The 22,297-nt window shown below is 37.0% G+C and overlaps 1 protein-coding gene across 1 annotated transcript in view; it reads right to left on the bottom strand.

The window, feature by feature from the left end:
- The window catches only part of RASGRF2 (Ras protein specific guanine nucleotide releasing factor 2), a 265,084-nt gene that overhangs the window by 135,015 nt on the left and 107,772 nt on the right, over positions 1-22,297 (bottom strand). Inside the window, exons 3-7 of the mRNA XM_049766039.1 lie at positions 17,536-17,683; positions 14,464-14,553; positions 12,642-12,895; positions 5,507-5,586; positions 4,699-4,892 (exon numbers count right to left, since the gene is read on the bottom strand). Coding sequence (XP_049621996.1) covers positions 4,699-4,892; positions 5,507-5,586; positions 12,642-12,895; positions 14,464-14,553; positions 17,536-17,683 — 766 coding nt within the window. The remainder of the gene's footprint in view (positions 1-4,698; positions 4,893-5,506; positions 5,587-12,641; positions 12,896-14,463; positions 14,554-17,535; positions 17,684-22,297) is intronic.

Here is a 22,297-nt window from a genome sequence, read left to right as displayed (position 1 = left end):
GATAGTTTTGACAGATCACAGTAGAGATTTATCTCAAGGTGTAGTGATTCCACATATTTAATTTTTTTCTGGTTAATACATTAAACATTTTTAGACAGTGAGAGCAATAGGTTTAATTTGAAATGCCAAATGTTGGTCAGGTCAAATGCTTGAGGTTTGCACATGTACCCAACCCTCCAATACCCTACGGATTATTTCCCTTCCCATATTTTGACTTTCTTACTAAAGAAACAAAGTATAAATAAGGTCCAAAACTTCTCCAGGTGAGCTCAGTCAAAATATCAGAACCAGCCACTAACTAGTAACACAACCCCTGTGAGTTTCTTCTGCTGGTGATGGGTATCACTCAACAGTTGCAAGGACTTCTGAAAATGAAGAAAATAAAGTAACTTCCAGGGTCTCTGGGAAACATCTTTTTATTCTGCCCTGAGACATTATATTTATCCACAAATTGACTTTTGTTTCAATGTAGACATGTAGATTGTAAGTTTCATAGGCTTATTACCAGTTTCTACTGAGTATCCACATTTATGCAAGTACATCCTCACAGCAGCACCAGGCATTGGTCTGCAGCTCTTGCTGTGAGATGATGGCAGGGTATGGGGGTGGGGGGTCATTAAGTCAGGGTTACAGACATATTCCTTAGACCTGGGAGAAAAGGGGCACAGGAGACCTTCCTTAAAGAACAGATAGAGGAGGATTTAGATTCCTATCCCATAAACTCTTCAATGAGATATAAGTTTGAAGGCTGTTCCACAGGGTGAAAGTTAGTAGGACATGCTTCCAAACATCCCTTTTGTACCATGCCATGATTGATCCAAGTTGAAGTCAAAAATTCTACCAGAAAAATCAAGGCAATGTAACACATTTTTTCATAACAAAGAAGACAGGAGTGGGAGATTCTGACTACTTATAATGCACTGAAAATCACAAAACTAAGTTTAGTCAATAGCTTCATGCTTGTCCCTCATTAATTAAATCTATTTTAGAGAGTTTCTTGGCTAAGATTCAAATGGATGAATTTTAAATTTACTAACTGGTCCTTCCTACTTTCTGATGGAGGAACAAACAAGCCCAAGAATACTAAAAACTGGCAAAGGAAGTTCTGCAGAAAAGTGGCTGTCTCCAAAGGGCTCATCTGTATAGCCAAGAGCTGATTATAAATCTGTCCTCCCCACCACCAACCCAAGGCTTATAGTAAGTACTGTCCAGATGAATCATAGTTTTATTTCAGTTATGGAACAATACTTGTCACTTTATAGACATTAATTAGCTTGTTCTCCAATTACAGTAAATAGGCGACTAGAGCAGCAATCGCAATCGCTGCTTTCTGGAGAACATCTGATAGTGCAGAACATCTTTTGATGTTCTGGCTTCATCATTGATTCACCTTTGAACTTAGGGTTAATTAAGTTAACCTAAAGCCAATTAAAGTTCTGGCCAAGTCACTATCTTTGCTAAATAAAAAGTTAATAACTACATAAGTTTCCATAACACATCTCTTGACAACATTTGCACATACGTGTCTTATCTGAGTTTAACTGAGGATAAATTCACTGCACCGTTCAAGTCCTAAGTGATTAATAGCTCATTAACAACAGCATTTGACATAATCAAAAGGGTCCAGGAAAATGCAGAACATAAACTTCTGCATATTCACAGGCTTTGAGCTGCAGATCACCTCTTACCCCTACACTAACCCTTGCCTATATATCTAGGCTCAAGAAAGATGTCTGTATTGAAGAAAGATGTCTGTACCAGAATTACAGGTTTCTGTTCCAGAGTAGTGGCATGGAGACCAGGTGGCATTAGAGTAAGAAAGCATAATGCCCCGATCTCATCCCTAGGAGCCCATCTGACACAAGAGCAAGGTAATAGTGCAGACGTTCCACAAGTGACACATGCAGAGGGTAGTAGCTATGTCTGATTGATGAGGGGAACCAAATGCCTCATGACTTTACCTCATTGGTAAAGGACTAAAAAGGATAAAGAAGAGCAGAATGAATTTAATATTGGGGTGGGGGTGGGAATCAATCAAGCTTCTAGAAAAAAAACAATTCTCTCTGTGGTTTCCCCATCCACATGTTTCATCAGATTTCTCCTGGAAGTCCTGAACAACATAAAAGAATTGAGAAGCAGGATGCCATTTGCAAAAACCTCTAATAATTTTCTTTATTTTTTTATCTACTGAAAATAGTTACAGGAAAGTAACTATAATAATTCAATTCAGCCCTCCTTCGATTGGCATGTTTCTTGCAGTTGAACTAATTTTAACTCTGGCAAAATTCTTTAAGTCTGAGGCTTTTTCTCTCAGAACAACCATTCTCAGTAAGTGAGGAAGAAGACAAAGAATCTTAACATCTGACCCTTCCATTAAAGACTGGGATATGGTGTCACCACAGTTTTGGCTGGTTCACAAGAGGTTCATTGTAGAACCATGTAGTTACCCATCCTAACTTCCAGAAACAGTGTCTCCCCTAGAATCACAGCATCAGATTCTAGCACTTAGTGGCAAGACCATTTGTGTATTAGAAACATACCCAGTGGTGCTGAGGGACTTTTCTTTGCTCTATGCTGAGGTGTAATCCCTACTGGTACTTGGAGAGCCATACATAGTGTAGTAGGGGATCAAATATGGCAGCATATAAAGCAAACGCATTACCTTGTGTCCCATTTCTCTAGCCCTCCAATTATATGATTAAAACATGAAGATATAATTTTTTTCAATTTAGCCATTGTTCTGAGTAAGAAGTGTCCTATCTCTCTTTCTCTCTCTCTCTTTCTCTCTCTCTCTCTCTCTCTCTCTCTCTTTTTCTTTTTTTTTTTTTTTTTTTTTTTTAGTTTTTGGGTCACACCCGGCGGTGCTCAGGGGTTACTCCTGGCTGTCTGCTCAGAACTAGCTCCTGGCAGGCACAGGGGGACCATATGGGACACCGGGATTCGAACCAACCACCTTTGGTGCTGGATTGGCTGCTTGCAAGGCAAACGCCACTGTGCTATCTCTCCGGGCCTCCTATATATCTCTTAACACTTCCCAGTCCAGTGTTCCTTTTCTTATATTATGTAAATACTTTGATGTGGATCAAAATGCCAATTTATTGTTATTATGCATAAATTTCAGTGCAAGATGACAGATTAGGGAAGGAAGGTGGTGAAAGAGTATTTCAGCATTGATAAGAGATCCAAAGGCATTTTCAAGGCCTTTCCCATATTCAACTATGTTTTGACAACTAACTCATCTAAAGTGCAGGTACCATTTTAAAAGACAAATCCATAGTAAAAGGCATTTTAAATAGCACCTGGAAAGACCATTAATGAATTGTCCTGAAATTTTCATGTGCTTTTCACAAATCTACTTTTGTATATTCAACGGAGTTAAGATTACTTACTGGGCATGTGATATTATTTCATTGTAACCTCAAGCAATTTTCAAAGATTCTAATAGAATTCAAAAGAGCACTGTACTGTATAAATATGGTTTTACTATAAATAAAAGCCTAAACTATAATTATATAAAGCTAAATTTTTAATTTTTTAAAGAATTTTTCACTTTTACACTTTTCTCATAATATATTTTCTCAGGGAGATCAAGAGTTCAAGGAATTCAGTTCTATGCAAGAAGACAAAAACAATATTGAGTTTCACTACACTTAAGTAATTTCAAATGTATCCTTTCTGTTTTCAAAGGTCTTAACCAAATTTCTATGGTGACTTCCAAGATTTCAGGCTGGATTGACAAACTTTAAGACAAACAATTATGAACCAGAGCAACATTCCTTTCTGAGGCTATGAAATTATTCGTTGGGGCCAACAATGCCTGTTCAGAGCGACAAAGCTCTCCACAAAAACCCTAACAGGCATGATTAGGAGAATGGGTTTACCATATGACAAGCTGGAGGTCTGGCAAGAATCCCCATAAATTCCACAATGGGAACACTCAATGCTTTTCCAAAAGAACAGATTTGACATTGTTCAAAAGGAAGAGAGACTCAAGAGAAATTTGGGCCTCTACAATTCTCAATCAAGGGCTCCAAATAGCAAAGTCATCAATGCACTGAAAAGAATGCAAGTGTTCTTGATTCCTTAGGTTGATCTAATTCCCAAAAGTAAACTTCAGGACAAGATCTCGATTTATTATGGCACCTGAAGAAGGGCCCATAATCCTCAACCAACCAAAAGTCCCAGGCTTCTATGTCTCCACAGCTTTGTGACCAGGAACAATGCTCCAGTCAACAGAGACTCAATAGCAACCACATAGGTCTGGGAGAATAGGCAAGAAAACAAAGACCTTCCCAGAAATCTCTCCACTCCCTGGGAACCTTTTATGCAACCAACATACACTGGAACATTTGCACAGCATCCTATTTCTGTAAACCTAATAATATTTTTAAACATGCTGGAGGAGGAGACACTATGGAAGAAGTCTGTGTGTGGAATCTTTCTGTAAAGAGAAAATTGTGGTGGTTTTCAACAGAACCATGCCTGATTTAATTGCTTCAAAAATGTCTAGTTTTTTTCACATATGAGACAGAGATGTAATGTTTGGCTTAGGTTTATTCATTTATTTATTTATTTATCTCAGAGTCACAACTTAGGATTCCTAAGTGAGGAAATTACTTATAGGAAATTCTTTGATGTCTTACCCTGCTCATCCAAGTGAGAACCAATGAATTTTGGATCATGTCCCAGATAACTCACCTGAAACATTGGGTAGGTCAAGAATGTTTCCAGCATTCTCCCCTCACATGCAGGATTAGCCTCATACTGTTTTAATAGTTTGTCAAAATCTCTGTTTTGCTTACAATTGGCAAGCACTTGGAGGCTATATTGGTGATTACGCACAAATTCTTGATAAATGTTCAACATGGGAAGCAAAATATCAAAGAGATCAGCTGGAAAAAAAGAAACAAATATGGTTGTTTTTCTTTGTTCTTAGTCATTTTCTATTTTTTAATAATTTTTATTGAGACCAATGTGAATTACAAGTCTTTCACAGTTCTATTAAAGGTCCATAGTAACAGTGAATTAGGGCAATTCTCACCACCAATGTTGACTTCCCTCCACTCATGTTCCCAGCATGTTTCCCCTGTCTCCACCTTTAGACCACTGGACTGTTAGTGTAACAAGTCCCTTTTGTATATAGCTTATTGTAGTTTTTTTCTAAGGTATAAGGAGAGACTGTTCATGCAATGAGAATGGTACAGGCATCTGCACAGGCATTCCAAGAGTGACGCAAGAACAGAACCTCAGTTCTGAGCCTAAATAACCAACTCTCGGAATGCACGCTGGGCATATTCCCCAAAAAATAATGACAAGTCAGAGAAAGGTGCAAAGGTAGTAACTACAGAGGTAGGGTCCTAAGAGCAATCATACAAATTGTCAGGCTAAATAAGGCTCATACATAAATTGGGAGATTTGGCTTCAGTAGAATAACATTAATATTATTTTACTCTATTTAAAATTATATAATGATAAAAAACATTATATTTCTAAAGAAGGAACTCACCTAATATCAAAGTAGGCCAGTTTGCTATCCTTGCCTTCAATCCTTGATGAAATATTTCATGAAGAAACATGATTGTTTCACTATTTTTTAAAGATGGAAAAAACGTGGTCAGTAAGGAATCTCTTTTGGTGAAGAATTTAATCTTTAAGACATGGATGAGGAAATATTTTTCTGCAAAGGTCATTAGGATATTTATAACATAATTTCTGGGCCACACAATACAGGAAGATGAATGAGGTAGTGAAGAAATCACCATGTCTTTCCTGTCATGTACTAGGACCAGACCAGGATTTCATGGGGGTCTGATGATCCTCAGGAGGGACATTACCTATCCCTGCCTTAATGCAAACATAACATGTCTTCATAGGTCTCCAAATTATATACCCAACCATAACATGTGTTATTTTACCTTCCTAAAGCAATTTACTTTTAAGACAATCTCCAAGAAAATCCTACTCTAAGCTTCAGATATTGAAAGGCAGTCAGTACCAAATCACAGTCATTTAATTCTCTTTACCATTTATAATAAAAGTGGATTTTTATTGTCAGAGTGTAGCACTTCAACTGATAATCATAAAGTTAGATGTGATCCTTTTTTTCCTTCAGACCTGATTCTAGATGACAACTTAGATAAAGGTCTCTCAAAAAAAAAAAAAAAAAAGAAAAGAAAAAAGAAAAAGGTCTCTCACTAAAGATGAATTTTGACAGGAGAGGAGGAAAACTTCATAGTGAAGATGTAACCGTAGAGACTGTAGCCATTCCTAAGAAACTCAAGTCATAAATGTAACAGTCTTTTGAAAGAATAAAGTCCATATAGAGACTAAAATAAGCACTCTGAGTGAAATGAGATCTAAATTTCTACAAGTATTAATAAATATAGTTATCTAAGTCAAAATAGCCATTGCCTCTTCCTCACTAGAATTCACCTACCTGAATTAGCCTTCAAGGCCTTTTCTGAACAAACATATTAATTGCATTAAATACAGAAGTAGTCACAACAGGAGCTAACTTGGTTTGTTTTATGTCAATATAAGAAACAGTAAGAGGAACTATCAAAAATGTTCAAATGTCCCATAGAACAAATAGACACTGTTTGAAGATAGTAATTTTAGCTAAATAGGATTAGCTGTTAAAAGATTTTACTCAAGTCAAATGTGGTAGATATTAAAGTTTTTACAGTTCCATTCTTTTTATAGCAGAAGATAGAAAGCTAAAACTATATTTTGGTGCTCTCTTGCAGATAGGTTTCTAGATACAAATTCAACTCCACTCATAAATGTATCTGTAAGATGCATGGTGGAAGTGGTCATCTTCCTGCTGCTGAAGGTAGTTTACAAGTAAAGAGTTCTATGGTAGAGTTTAGGGGTAATTTCAGAATTCTAGTCTGGGAACCAGTTTCATAGATTTGAGAGGCATCAATGGTAACAGTGGAGGTGACAGTCATTTCTTAATCTCAGTAAGACATCTATAATTTCTTATCTAGACTTGTGAGACCAGGGCCAACTGCATGACTTAAATTCTTTAGCACTCTCAAAAAATTCAGTAAACAGTGAAATCCCTCTGCTAAGAGTTTATTTTTCCAACTTTGAAAAACCATTGATACACTCACCCTCCTACTGGACACCAGAATAGTTATAAAACATATTTATGTGTAGATAATCAGGTTATGTCTGTCAGAGCTGGAGCAATAGCATAGATGGTAGGGTGCCTTTCTTGTATATAACTGACCCAGGATAAATTCCTATAACCCCCTGATGTGGTTCCTTGAGCCTACTAGATGCGATTCCTGAGCCATGAGTAAATCTGAGCACTGCTGGTATCACACACTCACACACACACACACACACACACACACACACACACACACACACAAACCCTCTATGTTAACAGAAGCCAAAGTACAATGAATACGGTGCTTGCCTTGCACAGCTGACCTGGCACCCCATATGGTCCACAAGGCCCTGCTAGGAGTAACTCCTGAACACTACCTAGTATGTACCAAAATAAGAAAACAATACTATGTTGAAATTAAAAATAATAACCTAGGCCTGGAGAGCTAGAACACAAATTAAGATGCTAACCTTACATTTGATCTACTTCCATTCAATCCCCAACACTGCATGGTCTCCCAACAATACCAGGATGTGACCCAACATCCAGATCCCTACTAAACAAATAAACAACAACAAAATAATAGACCTGCCTAGGGCTTCAATTTTAAATGCAAGGAAAAAATATAATTAAATAACAGCAATAACAATGAATGCCCTATATGCCTCATGTTTTCTTTCAAAGATCCATTTAGAACTTGGCTTAGTAAGTTCTGCTACTCTACACGAGGGTCTATAAATCACCCTTCCAAAAAAGGCACAGTGTCTTGACTGAACTGAAATTGCTTTATCAAATATGGCCCCTTCTGTTGCAGGTCACACAGTGCAATGGAAACAGTCCCTAAAGGCAAAACAAATAGACTTCAATGTATCTCTGTCAGGGTACAGTTTAAGCTCCTGGCCATTACCATCCATGACAGAAGTATTTCCAAAATGCAGTAGGTATTGTCTGAGGGTCAACTGTTTCTCCCAGATCCCTTAGATTATAACCACACACTAGAGTGAAACCACTAGCATCGATGTAAGAAAACAGCCTTCCTTCCTCATTAGACAAAAGCCTACATTTTAACCCCATGTTGTTAGATTGTCACTCCTCGCTCATCCTTTTTCTGTTATCTAGATCCCAGCCACGATTCTAATACTCTTAGCCTTTAACTTTCAATTAAGTGATCTCTTTACTCCAACACTATTACTTTCCTGCTTTTGATAACTCCAATGTGTACATAAATAATATTCTAGTATTATGACCCTTCAAGTCTTTGAATTCATCTCCTTGAAGAAACTTGTCTTCCATTAATTTTAGTCAACACTCCATTGATAGTACTCAAAAGAAGTAATTTTTAATGTCTGGTCTGTGGAAAATGGTTGAAAACTATAGCTCTAGATTCAATATTCATAACATTATTTTCCCCTTCTCAGTTTCAACCATATTATTCTCTAATCATCTTCTTAGCATTCTGTTTATTTATTCTAGAACCTGACTCCAAAATTATTTTCATACCATCAGTATCTGAAATTATTGGTATTACCATTTTGTCATTAACTTAACACCTTCACCAATCTTCTTTTCTTTCTATATAGTTCTTATCTCATGATTGAATGTTAAAAATTTTTTCCTTGCATATACATTCAACTCCCTTATTCTTTTCTCTCTTCACACATCAATTCCAGGTAAACTCAAATCATCATTTACCTTGAACATATCTACCTTTTAACCTTGCAGCTGGAAGTGGCTAAAAGAAAACAACACTATACTGACTTATCACACTAGAAAATTATAATCTCGGGAGGCAGCGAGGGGAGGAAAAATATAAAAAGAAAATTATAATCTCTGGTCCAATAACATTGATATTGTCATGAAGCACTTCTAGTAATTGATAACATATGTCTATTTATTTTCTGTTCTCCTTGATCATCATTAGATACTTCCTCCTCTCCTCTAACTCAAATACTTCCTTTCCAGAAGACTTAAATCCTTGTATGAGTATCTACTCCTTCAATTCTACCCTTCCTTCTAATGCCATTCTCTTGGTTTAACACTTTTGCCTTTGCCTCCTTTTTTTGGTGTAATTTTTAATCCATCTTAAAACACACATGTATTTTATAGACTTCTGTGTTTTATCTTATGTTCCTTTTAATTATTTTTTGAGTGCGGAAAAACTTTGGAGCCATACCCAGTGGTCCTGGATGTGCTCAGGAGTGACTCCTGCTAGTGTTCAAAAAACCAAACACGGTATTAGGGATAGATCCAGGGTTAGTTACATGCATGTACTATCTCTCTGATCCTTCTCTACTTTTCCATATAGCAACACTCCTTGAAAGAGAATGCTATAACATGTTGGTAACCATGGTGCTTAAGTAAAGAAATTATTATTAAAAAAAAAGAAAGTGCTATATTTATTCTCTCCCATTCCACCCCCTATTCTCTGAGATCTGCTTTTTGCCTCATCAAATTATCAATAAGATTCAATTGATTCATCCATTATCAGCACTTATTTATCATTTTACTTGACATTTTCAACATTGTTGTTTATTCCCTTTAGTTTCCAAGAATATCCATTCTCTTGGTTTCAATATACAACCCTAATTGACCCTATTCACTTTCTTTTGCTGACTTGTCATCTTTCTAGTCTCTAAAATATTGAAAACTCCTAGGACTCAGTTCTTGTGTGCTTCTCTCTTCCATCTGTACTTGCTCCTTTTATGATCTAATTAGTACTAACAAGTTTAGGAACTTGGAAGATAGTGCAAACAAGCTTTTGTTCAATACTTGGCACAGCATATGGTCCCAAGTCTACCAAAAGTCACATCTAAGTGCTGAACTAGGACTAGCCCCTGTGGACTATAGGTATGGCCCAACCCTTCCCCCAAATAAATACTGGCCAGCAGAGTCCCAAGTTTATCTCCTCGATCTAGACCTCTTTCCTGAACTTCAGATTCATATTCAATTCTGTTCATTTGAAATCTCCACTTGAATGCCTAAGAGTCACACAGTAGACAAATTCCAAGAAAAAAACTCCTCATATTTGCCACCAAAATGTGTTTTGCTTCAGTCCTGCCTATTTAGTAAAGAGCAATATCATTTTTCTAGCTGTTGTTGTTGTTGTTGGGGCTCCATGCCTTGGAATCTTGCCTGCTTTTTGTTTTCTCTCAAAATTTATATCAAATTTATCAACAAATTTTACTGGTTCTATGTTTAAAATACATGAGAATGCACATACTGATCACTTTCTCCATTATAAGCATCTCTGATTTGAATGATCATGATAGCTTACTACTTGCCCTCCCTATTAGTCATAAAATCAGCAACAGACTGATCTTACTACAGTTTATTTTTTATCAGAAAAGCCATAGTGAGATTTTCAAAGCCTAAATCATAAAATACCATTTTTTCTGCTCAAATCCTAAACAATGTCTCACCATCTCACTCATAAAAAGCAAGCATATGTATACCTATGTAATTTTTTTTTTACCAACACTGTCATTCTAGGGCAGTCTTCTGTTTATCTTATTCTCTCCCTTTCCACCCCCCAAGAAAAACAGAGGGCTTACTTACTCTCCCACTTCACATCTCTGTTCTCTGCTCAAATTTTAATTTAACTTTGAGGTTTTCATGAAGAGAAGATATATGTGTTTAAACTATAGCCCATTTCCATAATTTAAAAAAATCTTGAGCTTAGATATACTTTAGATATTATGGAAAGAAGCCCAGGATGTATTTTAAGTGCAAAAAGCAAGGGTATATTAAAATACATTGCCTTTCATGTAGAGTAAAACTCAAAATTCATAACTGATTGGGCCACAACAAGAAATACTGGAAGGATATATAGCAGGTCCTGAAATAATTTTGTTTCATTCAACTGTAGCACATTATAACATAGTAGGAAAAACAATCAAGTGGATGCTGAACAATGTTTATTCAAGGTCAGACTTTTATTATATATCATTTCACTCTAAGATTCAGTTTCCAAGAACCTATCACAACATTATAAGAGGTATTAATATGTAAGAAGCTAATGAAAAATGGCCATTTGTAGAAAGTGAAGAACTGGTATTGGCAGAGTAGTCTAAGAATGATATTTGAAACTGTTGTTTGATATTTACATGCTATTTAGACTTGAACATATAAATGCACTGTATATTTAAAAAATTAGTGCTGCTGATGTGGCTCAGTGGTAGAAAACAAGCTTTCTATATGTGAGGCTGGAAATCATTTCTCATTACTACAAAAACAAAAACTAAAAGTATAAGAAAAATGCACAAACACAATACAAAAATGTCCTCTGCACACCTATGCTCATAGCAGCTCTGTTTACAATAGTCAAAATCTGAAAAAAATCCATATGCTTGACAACAGGTGAGTGGCTAACAAAACTGTGGTACAGATACACAATGGAATACTATGCAGCCATTAGGAAAGATGAAGTCATACAATTTTCATAAACATAGATGTACATGGAAAATATTATGCTGAGTAAAGTTAGTCAGAGGGAGAGGGATAGACATAGAATAGTCTCACTCACCTGAGAAAATTAGGAAAAATAAAAGACAGTATGGTAATAATACCCAGAGACAATAGAATGAGGGTTGAAAGACCGGCCATGATATGAAGCTTACCACAAAGAGTGGTAAATGCAGTTAGAGAAAAAAACTACATTAACAATTATCGTGACAATGATAGTGAGTGAGAGAAACAAAATGCCTGCCTTGAAGACAGGCAAGAAGAAAAGGGAGATGAGGAGCATTGGTGATGGGAAGGTTGCATTGGGAAGTACTGGGGGTGTACATTTTATGACTGAAACCCAACTGCAAACATGTTTGTAATTATGGCGCTAAAATAAATACTTTCATTTAAAAAATAAAAACAAGCAAAATTTTTAATTGAGATTATTTGCAAATAAAAAGAAAAGTAAATATTTACTAAATGTTAACTAATTAAATATTAACAATGTAAAATTTAAAAAATGCCCAAGTATAATTCTTTTCCTCTTGCTTCATATTTTATCAACTGCACACAACAAATGTAATATACTACATATTCCACTTAGTCACTATTCCTTGTGTAGCCGCCTACGTAAAAATTTAGGTTCCATCAAAGAGAAAAATTTTTGTTTTGTTCATTGAGGAATATTCAGCAATAAAGAGACTATTTATTAAATAAATAAATTTGCCGCAAAGGTTCAAAACCTTCATTCATTTTACGTCTTCTTAAAACACTTCTATAAAACCATATGCAAAGAAAGCACTAATCATCCTCCATTTACAAGGTTGATTATCTCCCCCAATATTAAAAGAAGATACTAATTAATAGATAATATAGAGAAGAATATTATAAATATAGATGTCAATATTCAATATAAAAATACTCAAATTTAAGCTAATTAGGAACCACAAATGATGTTACTCGTTTCAGAATCATGTAAAAGTGAAATCATGACACACACTATCATAAGAATTAAGGTAAAATTTTCTTTAGGAACAACAAATCGGTTCTTTAAATGAGTTTGACTTAAGCCAAGACAAACCTGTTGAGAAAAATACTGCTGACATCATCATGGCTGATAGGTGGCTTCTTGGAACTGGCTGCCATTCGCAAGGGCCTGAGGAAGCCATTGACCAGAATGTAGAGTTGGTGCACATACTCAGATTCAGCTTCAACCATGGTGAACACAATTTGGTTTCTCTTCCTCATACTTTCAGCATGAGGAGAACAAATATAATCCTGTACAATAGTCTTCCATTTCCTTCTACACAACCATCCTCGCATGAAGCTCTGAACCTACAGAACAAAAAAACAAACAATAGTTCAGAGGGGTGTGAGGCTTGCTTTCCGACAGTGCCAGGAATCCAACTGGGGCTCCTTAATCTTTGTACTATTTCTCCAGCTTTTTCACTGGAGTACTACCAGCCCTATCTTTAGGACAAGTAATGACAGACTTTTCCAGATGCTGGGACAAGAAAATCATTTTAAAATAATCCTTTTGGGGGATGGAGATTAGCATGGAGGTAGGGCATTTGCCTTGCATGCAGAAGGATGGTGGTTCAAATTCTGGCATCCCATGTGGCCCCCCAAGCCTGCCAGGTGGGATTTCTGAGCGTAGAGCCAGGAGTAACCCCTGAGCGCTGCCGAGTGTGACCCAAAAAACAAACAAAAAAAATCCTTTTGCAGTTTCACAATTTTCATCCATAGCTAAACCTCTGTAGGTCTGCCTATATATGTATATGACTGTTTTCCAGAATATAATAATATGCCCAGTTATTAACATTTTAAGGAAATAATAAAATAGAAGGCATATTCTTTAACATTATAAAATCTTATTTTAAAAATGTAATGATAGGGGGCTGGAGAGATAGTATGGAGGTAAGGTGTTTGCCTTTCCTGCAGAAGGTCAGTGGTTCGAATCCCGGCACCCATATGGTCCCCTGAGTCTGCCAGGAGCGATTCCTGAGGGTAGAGCCATGAGTAACTCCTGAGTGCTGCCGGGTGTGACGCCCCCCAAAAATGTAATGATAATTTTAAAAAACTTCCTAACTTACCATCTTAACCACTTGATTTTAAGTGAGTACTTGCTTCAGAAGTCTTCTGTATACATATTATTGTACAATGTGGATCCAGAAAATCTTCATCTTGCAAAATTAAATTCTGCACTCATTAAAAAATAACTGCTTTTTCCACCTTTCTATACCCTGATTATCATCATTCTACTTTCTGTTTCTATGAATCTGATTACTTTAGATACTTTATCTAAATGGAATATAAAGTATATCTTATTGCTGGAGACTTATTTTATTTAGTAAAATATCTTCAAGCTCCTTCCATGGAATTATAAATAATATATGCCAGGTTTCTTTCCTTTTTAAGCTCAAAAATATTTCATACTATATTTCAATATATGATTGGACCATGTTTTGCTTATCTATCCAATTTTTTTTTTATGGGAAGGGGGAAGAATTGGGCCCCATCTGGTGGTGCTCAAAGTTTGCTTTTGGCTCTGAGCACAAGGGATCCTGATCTGCTCAGGGAAAATTATAAGGTGCCTGAGATCAAACCCAGGTTGGTTGCAAAACAAGGCAAAAGCCATATCCACTGCCCACTGTTCTATCTCTTCAGCCCAGCCTTCTGTCTATTTTATTCACATCACTCATCACATCATATTACATATTTCCCAAAGTATAAAAATGCACAATATCAAAAGGTTTAACAGCATCAGTTAACCCCACTGGCGAGCACTATTAACATCAAGTCTAATTGAGGTATTCTTCCCAGAGTCCAAACAGAGACCTCAAGAACTGAAAAGAAACACTAAGCTAAAATTTCCCTCAAAGTTGGAAATATCAGTTTCCTACCTTTTTAATCTTTTTGATATCTGGATCCTCATCCTCTGGATTGCCTTGGTAAGGTCGCATTCGTTCCTTGGTTTTATTAAGAGCGATGATCTAAAACCAAAAATGGGTTGATTTTATACTTTTTTTTAATATTTACTTTATTTTTAATAACATCTTTATTTAAACACCGTGATTACAAACATGATTGTAGTTGGGTTTCAGTCATAAAAAGAATACCCCACTTCACAAGTGCAACATTCCCACCACCAATGCTCCCTATCTCCCTCCACCCCCCTTGCCTGTATTCAAGATAGGCATTCTATTTCTCTCACTCATTAACTTTGTCATGGTAGTTGTTAGTGTAGTTATTTCTCTAACTGCACTCACCACTCTTTGTGGTGAGCTTCATGTCATGAGCCAGTACTTCCATTTTATACTTTAAATCAGACTGGATTATAAGTATGGCTCGATGTAAGCTATGTCATCAAGGTAGTTCGAGATCCTCAGGAAACACCCACTTTTCATACAACCCTCTTCCTTTGGAACTAAGGTGGAAAGCATGAATTTACTGTTTAGTCATATACTAAATAAAACTATACTATATAAAATATTATACTATATAAAATATTAAATAAAGTGCTTTTAAGAATGAGATAAAAAAAAAAACATTGACCCCTAAAGCTGGCCTTGGCTGCCAAATGCAGGGCCAAATGCAGGTCTTCTCTGGAGCCCAGTGCCATGTCAATCATGTTTCTGAAAAGTATAGAATGCCCTGAGTGAACTCACTCAAAGCTGTCACTTCCTATGAGCAGTTAGTGGTTGTCCAATGATGCCCTAGTAGTGAAAACTCATGGATCTCCTTGGGAAATCAATTGCCAAGATAGAATCCCTCAGAAGCTCTGGTGTTGGTCCAAGCCAAGAAAAGTAAAAAAAAAGAGATAAAGCAATCTGGCAACTCTGTGACTTCAGTTCTGTGATGTGTAAAAGGGACAATAGAATGACACCAAAAAACAAGCAGCTTAAATTGGATAGAATGTTTATCTTGCATATGTGAGGCCCTGGGTTCAGCCCTAGTATGAGATGTCCTCTCAGCTATACAAAATAATAAAATTTACTGGACTACCATTTGTGAGAGCCTATACAAATTTACCAACAAGCACACATTTAAAAATTTAAAAGAAATCATCATAATTGTCTGCTTCATCTATGCGTTTTGTCTCCAACATCATATACACTTGTCTGCCATTTTTCTGATAGAGAATTGGGGTGGGGGGCCGGAGAGATAGCACGGAGATGTTTGCCTTGTAAGCAGCCGATTCAGGACCAAAGGTGGCTGGTTCAAATCCCGGTGTCCCATATGGTCCCCCATGCCTGCCAGGAGCTATTTCTGAGCAGACAGCCAGGAGTAACCCCTGAGCACCACTGGGTGTGGCCCAAAAAACAAAAAAACAAAACAAAAAAAAAAAAAAAAGAAAGAAATAAAAAGGAGAAATGGGAAAATAAAAGAATAGGAATAAATTATGAGTCCTGTCAAGAGACTACACAGGATATACCTGCCACTGATATTTTTTTTTAGCAGTGATCTATATTCAGACTGAAATAGAACATAGTGAAGGCAGATCAGCAAACACAAACAATTATTGGGGAACATTGCTTGGTGCTGAGTTTCATGAAGTAAATGCCAACCTCTTTCAATGAGTAGACAAGCATCTGCTTGAGCTTACGAAGCAAAGGAAGAACACAATAATTTTGTTTTAAATTACAGTGCCTGATATAGTCTTTTAAAATGCAGGTTTGTTAAATTTTCTGTTGTTGTTTTCACCAGATCAGATTTCAGAGGTGAATCGAGAAGTTAACACTAATAATATGGTGAACACAGTTTACAACTCATCATCACCAGAGAAGCAAGGAGATGCCAGTTGGAGCCAGCTTATAGACTAGCTCTCTCCACTGTGGGTGACAGATACAGGAAGCAGTAGATGGAATCCCTCAAAAGCATTCACAGAGCACGTCTAAAAGGAAGTTGTGAGAAACTGAAGAGGAAAATGTCCAAGAGCAGTAAAGGTCACAAAAACTCACAAGTGAGACTTGTGAGGGGCTTGACTTGTTTCTGGAAACAAAAATAATAGGACTAGTAGCTTTCTTCTGCTTCAGCTGTGTACTTGAAGTATGATATTTAATGCACTTGTAGTGAAAAAAAAAGGGAGTCAATTCTCTCTATTGCTCATGAATTCTATTATTGACTACTTCCATGAGATATGGCAGCATGATGAGAAAATGCACACCCAGGTCTCTAGAGTGACAGATATATATCTGGGTGAGAGAAAGAATCAAGGCAACCACCATGACCACCACCTCAGTTTTCACATGACATCAATGTCATCATTTAGATCTACACTTCTAAAACTCTTCCCACTTACAACCTCTTTTCACATGGGAAATATTTATATCACCTGAGTACAAATCAAACATTTACTAGTAATAGATCACACATCTGCTTTAAAATAATTTTATTACACACACTATTTATTTACTCATAAGGGGATGCAGTCCAACTTAATCCTAACTTAAAAGCTAGGATCTAGAGGGGCAAGGTTGAAAAGTTCATGCTGAGAGTACAAAAGGGAACATAGGATATCAGGAATTTCAATTTCAGAAGAAAAATACCCCCAGAAATGTCTTATTCTTCACTCAAAAACACTTTCCAAGATATGATATCTTGTGCTCCTTTGATCAAGAACATCTTTCTGATTCCTGTTGTTCCTTTTTCAGCTGCTAGATAGATTCACATTGCCATAACTATACGAGTCAACCTGAAATTTCAACAGTTCAGTAATCTATTAAATATATGATCAAATATATATGATCAAGTAGCAGGATCACAAAGAATTAATAAGCATATTATCCTGATGTCCTATGTTAACATATTTACCTAATCTTAATAGAGACATTAGATTCATTTTTAGTATATATCAGTACCTAAGCCATATGGGTGAGATAGGGAGATTAAAGGTTTGCTCTGACAAACTTTACTTTATGGTAAAGAGATAATTAAAGTGAAACACTGAGTAGGGATTATCAATCAGGAAATACCTCAGATTTCAGCCTTTCGATTTCTGTGTCTTGATCTTCTAGTTGATGCCGGAGTTGGTTAGCTGCAATTTTTTCTGTCTCTACGATTTGAACTAGATGAATGTACTTCTGCATTAAGACTTCCCTCTCAATCAAAATGTCTGCGTAGCTGGAGAGAAAAAGACACAGTTAGTCATGAAGATATCACTCTATTACAGTTCTATCTAGAATAGCATATACAACATTTGTACAAGAATCCACAAACACAGATTGTTTGGCTAAGTCTATGTAAATATTAACTTACATCTTACATTTTGAATTTTTCAACTATATTGAATTTACATCATTATCATTTTATGTCTCTAAGAGTTCACTGAATGATAACTACCTCTACAATTTTATCAAAAGTGAGGAAACCTCAAAGAAAATCTATTGTGTTTAAGGGAGGGGATTTGGAGGGCTTCAGTGGGACTACTCCAGATTCTGGAATTAAGGGATCCTGTGGTGTTAGGGAGCATACCCCAAGTTCATAAAAAGTCTGTATTCAATCCACTGAGCTAAAACCCCAACCAAGGAAAGATACTGCTTTGTAAAGAAATTAGTTCAGGGAGCTAAAGCAATAGCACAGAAGGTAGGGTTGCTTGTCTTGCATGCAACTGAACTTGGTTTGATCCTTAGCTTCCCATATGGTCCCCTAAGCCTGCCAGGAATAATTTCTGAGTGCAGAGCCAGGAAATATCCCTGTGCACTGATGGGTTTAAATGATATAGTACAGTGGCCAGCGTGGTGGCGCTAGAGGTAAGGTGTCTGCCTTGCCAGCGCTAGCCTAGAACGGACCGCGGTTCGATCCCCCGGCATCCCATATGGTCCCCCAAGCCAGGAGCAACTTCTGAGTGCATAGCCAGGAGTAAACCCTGAGCGTCACTGGTGTGGCCCAAAAACAAACAAACAAAAAAAAAATATATATATATATATATAGCCCAGAAAGAGAGAGAGAGAGAGAGAGAGAGAGAGAGAGAGAGAGAGAGAGAGAGAGAGAGAGAGAGAGAGAGAGGAGAGAGAGAATCTGACATAGAGGCAGTCCAGGAAGGGTTGTCGGGGACAGGAGGACAACTGGAGATATTGGTGGCAGGAAATAAACACTGGTGAAGCAATCATTCATTGTATGACTGAAACTCAGCTATTAACAACAACTTTTTTAAAAATAATTTCTTGAGGCCGGAGCAGTGTCATGGAGTGGTAAGGCATCTGCCTTGCTGGCACTAGCCTAGGATGACCGCAGTTCCATTCCCCAGCATTCCATATGGTCCCCCAAGCCAGGAGCAATTTCTGAGTGCATAGCCAGGAGAAATCTCTGAGCATCACCAGGTGTGCCCCCCTCAAAAAAAAACCAAAAACAAAATAAATAATTTCTTTATTTAAGCACAGTGATAACAAACACATTTGTTATTGGGTTTTAGCCATAAAATACACACACCCCTTTATCAGGGCAACTTTCCCAACACCATTGTTCCCCTTTTCCTACCTCTCCCCACCCTCTGCCTGTCTTCAAGACAGGCCTTGTATTTCTCTTTCTCTAGTTGTCATGGTAGTATATTGAGTGAAATAAGCCAAATTGAGAGAGATAAGCACAGAATAGTCTCACTCATCTGTGGGATTTAAGAAAAAAAAAAAAAAAAAACAAAAGACAGTATAATAATAACACCCAGAGACAACAGAGCTGAGAGCTGGAAGGACCAGCCCATGATAACCAGTTTATCACAGAGTGGTAAGTGCAGTTAGAGAAATTAACAACTTTTTTAAAATCCATGTATCATGGTCACTTAATTTAATTTTTAGTTAAAAAATCAAAATAAAGGGGGGATAAAAAGAAATGAATGCATCTAGGGTTGGAGAGATAGTTCAAGGATTAAGGTGCTTGTCTTGCATTCCATTAATGTCCTTTGGAATCCCGGGCACCACTAATGGTTCCCCAAATGCCACCAGAGGTCACTCCTGAGCACATCACCAGTAATAGGCCTAGAGCACCACAGGGTGTGATCCAAAAAGCAAAAGGAAAAAGAAGAAATTTTTGCCTCTCTTTTTAAAAAGAAATCAAAGTCTTTGAATTGATGGTACACCTCTGTTTTTCAAGGGATGATATTCAAAATATCTCACTCACTAGCTAATCAAATCAGATGTGCCACCAAACAGAATAAAATCAGGGATCATAAGAATAGGTATGGCCAGAAACTGTAGGTAATCGCTATACCAGTGACCATTCACCCACTTTGACTCTCCTAGGACTGTGTGATCATTGACTACACTCTATAAAACCAAGAAAAGAAAAAAAAAAAGTTCCAAAATTAAATATAGATTCCAAGGGGCCGGAGAGATAGCATGGAGGTAAGGCATTTGCCTTTCATGCAGAAGGTCATTGGTTCAAATCCCGGCATTCCTTATGGTCCCACGAGCCTGCCAGGAGCGACTTCTGAGCATAGAGCCAGGAGTAACCTCTGAGTGCTGCCAGGTGTGACCCCCCCAAAATAAATACCAGAAACCCCAAAATTAAATATAGATTCCTGAGGCCCTAATTCCAGAAGGCTAACATGTCTTTGATTAAATGTGATAAAGGAAAAATTTTCTCTTAGAGATTTTTATGTTTTTTTTGTTTGTTTACTTATGCCATTCTGAAGTATCTGGACTTTTGCCACATGATCGTCTTGCACTACTCAGTATGGTAAAAATCTATGTTTCTTCATTAACAGAATCTTTCTCAAATAGTAAGGTAGGGGAAGGAGAAATAGCATGGAGGTAAGGTATTAGCCTTTCGTGCAGAAGGACGGTGGTTCGAATCCCAGCATCCCATATGGTCCCCTGTGCCTGCCAGGGGCAATTTCTGAGCATAGAGCCAGACCACTGAGCACTGCAGGGTGTGACCCAAAACGCCCCCCCCCCCAAATAGTAAGGGAATAGCAGTAACTACTAATAGTTACTATGTCCTGATAGTACAAGTAATTAAAAGAGAGAAAACTGGACCAATTTAAACTAGTTAAATTCTTTCTCCTTGAATTTGGGATTGCGTCTAAGAATGTGGAAGCTTATCTTGTCATAGCTGAGTAACCAAGCTGGGCCATACCTACATCATATCTACATCTCATTGGAGCAAAAAGAATAAGACATTTTCTGGGGGAAAAAAAAACAGAGACAAGGATGACAGAAAAAAGAACAACATGAAGAATGTAAGGCAAAGACATTAAACTGTGCATTATAAGTGAATACTTAGTTTTAGAGATCAGAGACTGAAAAAATGATAAAATAGAAAAGGGGGGCTGAAACATTGTTCAGGAGTGAGGGCAACCAATCTAAACAAACAAACAAACAAACAACCTAAAAGAAGATTTCAGTGCACTCAAGACCTTCCTGCTATTCCTGCTTATTATCAATCACCAAAGACCCTTTCTGCTAATTCTTCCAACATAACACACAACTTGGCCCACTGTACCACATCCTAATTGGTGCTAACTTTTATCAACTTTTCCACTAAAGTCAAATTGAACATCATCATTCAGTAAGGTGCTATCTTTATGTCAAGTATTTCCTTGTATAATTGTTTAATGACTAAAACTGAGAATTTGGAGTAAAAGTATTGAGTACCACTAAGAAGCAACGTGGGTATATTATGTGACAATTATCATGCACTAAACAAGGGAACAGTGCAGATGACTGCTTAATACAGTGAATGACTTCATACATCATGACCACCACTGACCAGGAGTTTAACTTCAGGAGATCCTTGGAGTTCTCATCATGCACATTTCTAAAAACAGGTACAACCCTGAGCAGAGATGACAGTAATGATGAAGCTCCTCAGCTCTAATTCTTTTTTTTTTTTTTTTGATTTTTGGGCCACACCTGGCAGTGCTCAGGGCTTACTCCTGGCTGTCTGCTCAGAAATAGCTCCTGGCAGGCACGGGGGACCATATGGGACACCGGGATTCGAACCAACCAACTTTGGTCCTGGATCAGCTGCTTGCAAGGCAAACACCGCTGTGCTATATCTCCGGGCCCCTCAGCTCTAATTCTTACAAGACAAAGTTCTGCTGCCTTTCTTCAGCTTTCTCTGTTGCTAGTTCACTAAACACACTATCTCATGTCTACGAATTGTCATTCCACTCACCCATTTACTTGCTTTGTTATGAGCTGAGAATGGTTAAATACACTCACTTTTTGATGTTGCTTTGAAAATGATCATTGGTGTCATTACAAATTTTACTGTATCTTTTTATAAATCAGATGATTGCTCACATTAAAAAAAAGAAAAAAAGAATATCTGAGACAGGAAGGTAATAAGCAGAGTTACTGAAAGCTTTCTCGTTTCTGGTTCTTATCCTTATAATACCAAGATATAATTTTTACCCTTGAGTTCAGTGAGATATTGCAGACTCTGTCTGAAAACAAAAATTCTCTTTTGAACTTAAACTAATTTGAAATTATATATTTATTCCTTGGAAGTTCAAGACTCTATTGCAGAAGACAATTTTAAAATCACGATTTTGGTTCAATTATCTCAACATCCTCAGCGCTTACATCATGTGTGTTGTTGGTGTTAGAAGATGTGTCAGCAATATTTTTAAGTCACTTCTTCTAAGAAAGGTTTACCCTAAGACAGTAGAAAGAAAAGTTGTGCAAGTTTAAGTGAAAAGGGAAAGGAAGTAGAAAGAAAGGAAAGGAAAAGAAAAAGAGTCCTCATAGCAATAGGCATTTAACATAGAATGTTAAAAGAATGAACAGTAGATCATAA

This window comes from Suncus etruscus, chromosome 2 (genome assembly GCF_024139225.1).
Source record: "Suncus etruscus isolate mSunEtr1 chromosome 2, mSunEtr1.pri.cur, whole genome shotgun sequence".
NCBI lineage: Eukaryota > Metazoa > Chordata > Mammalia > Eulipotyphla > Soricidae > Suncus > Suncus etruscus.
Note: the sequence above shows the minus strand (reverse complement) of the source record. Positions and strands in the feature narration are given on the sequence as shown.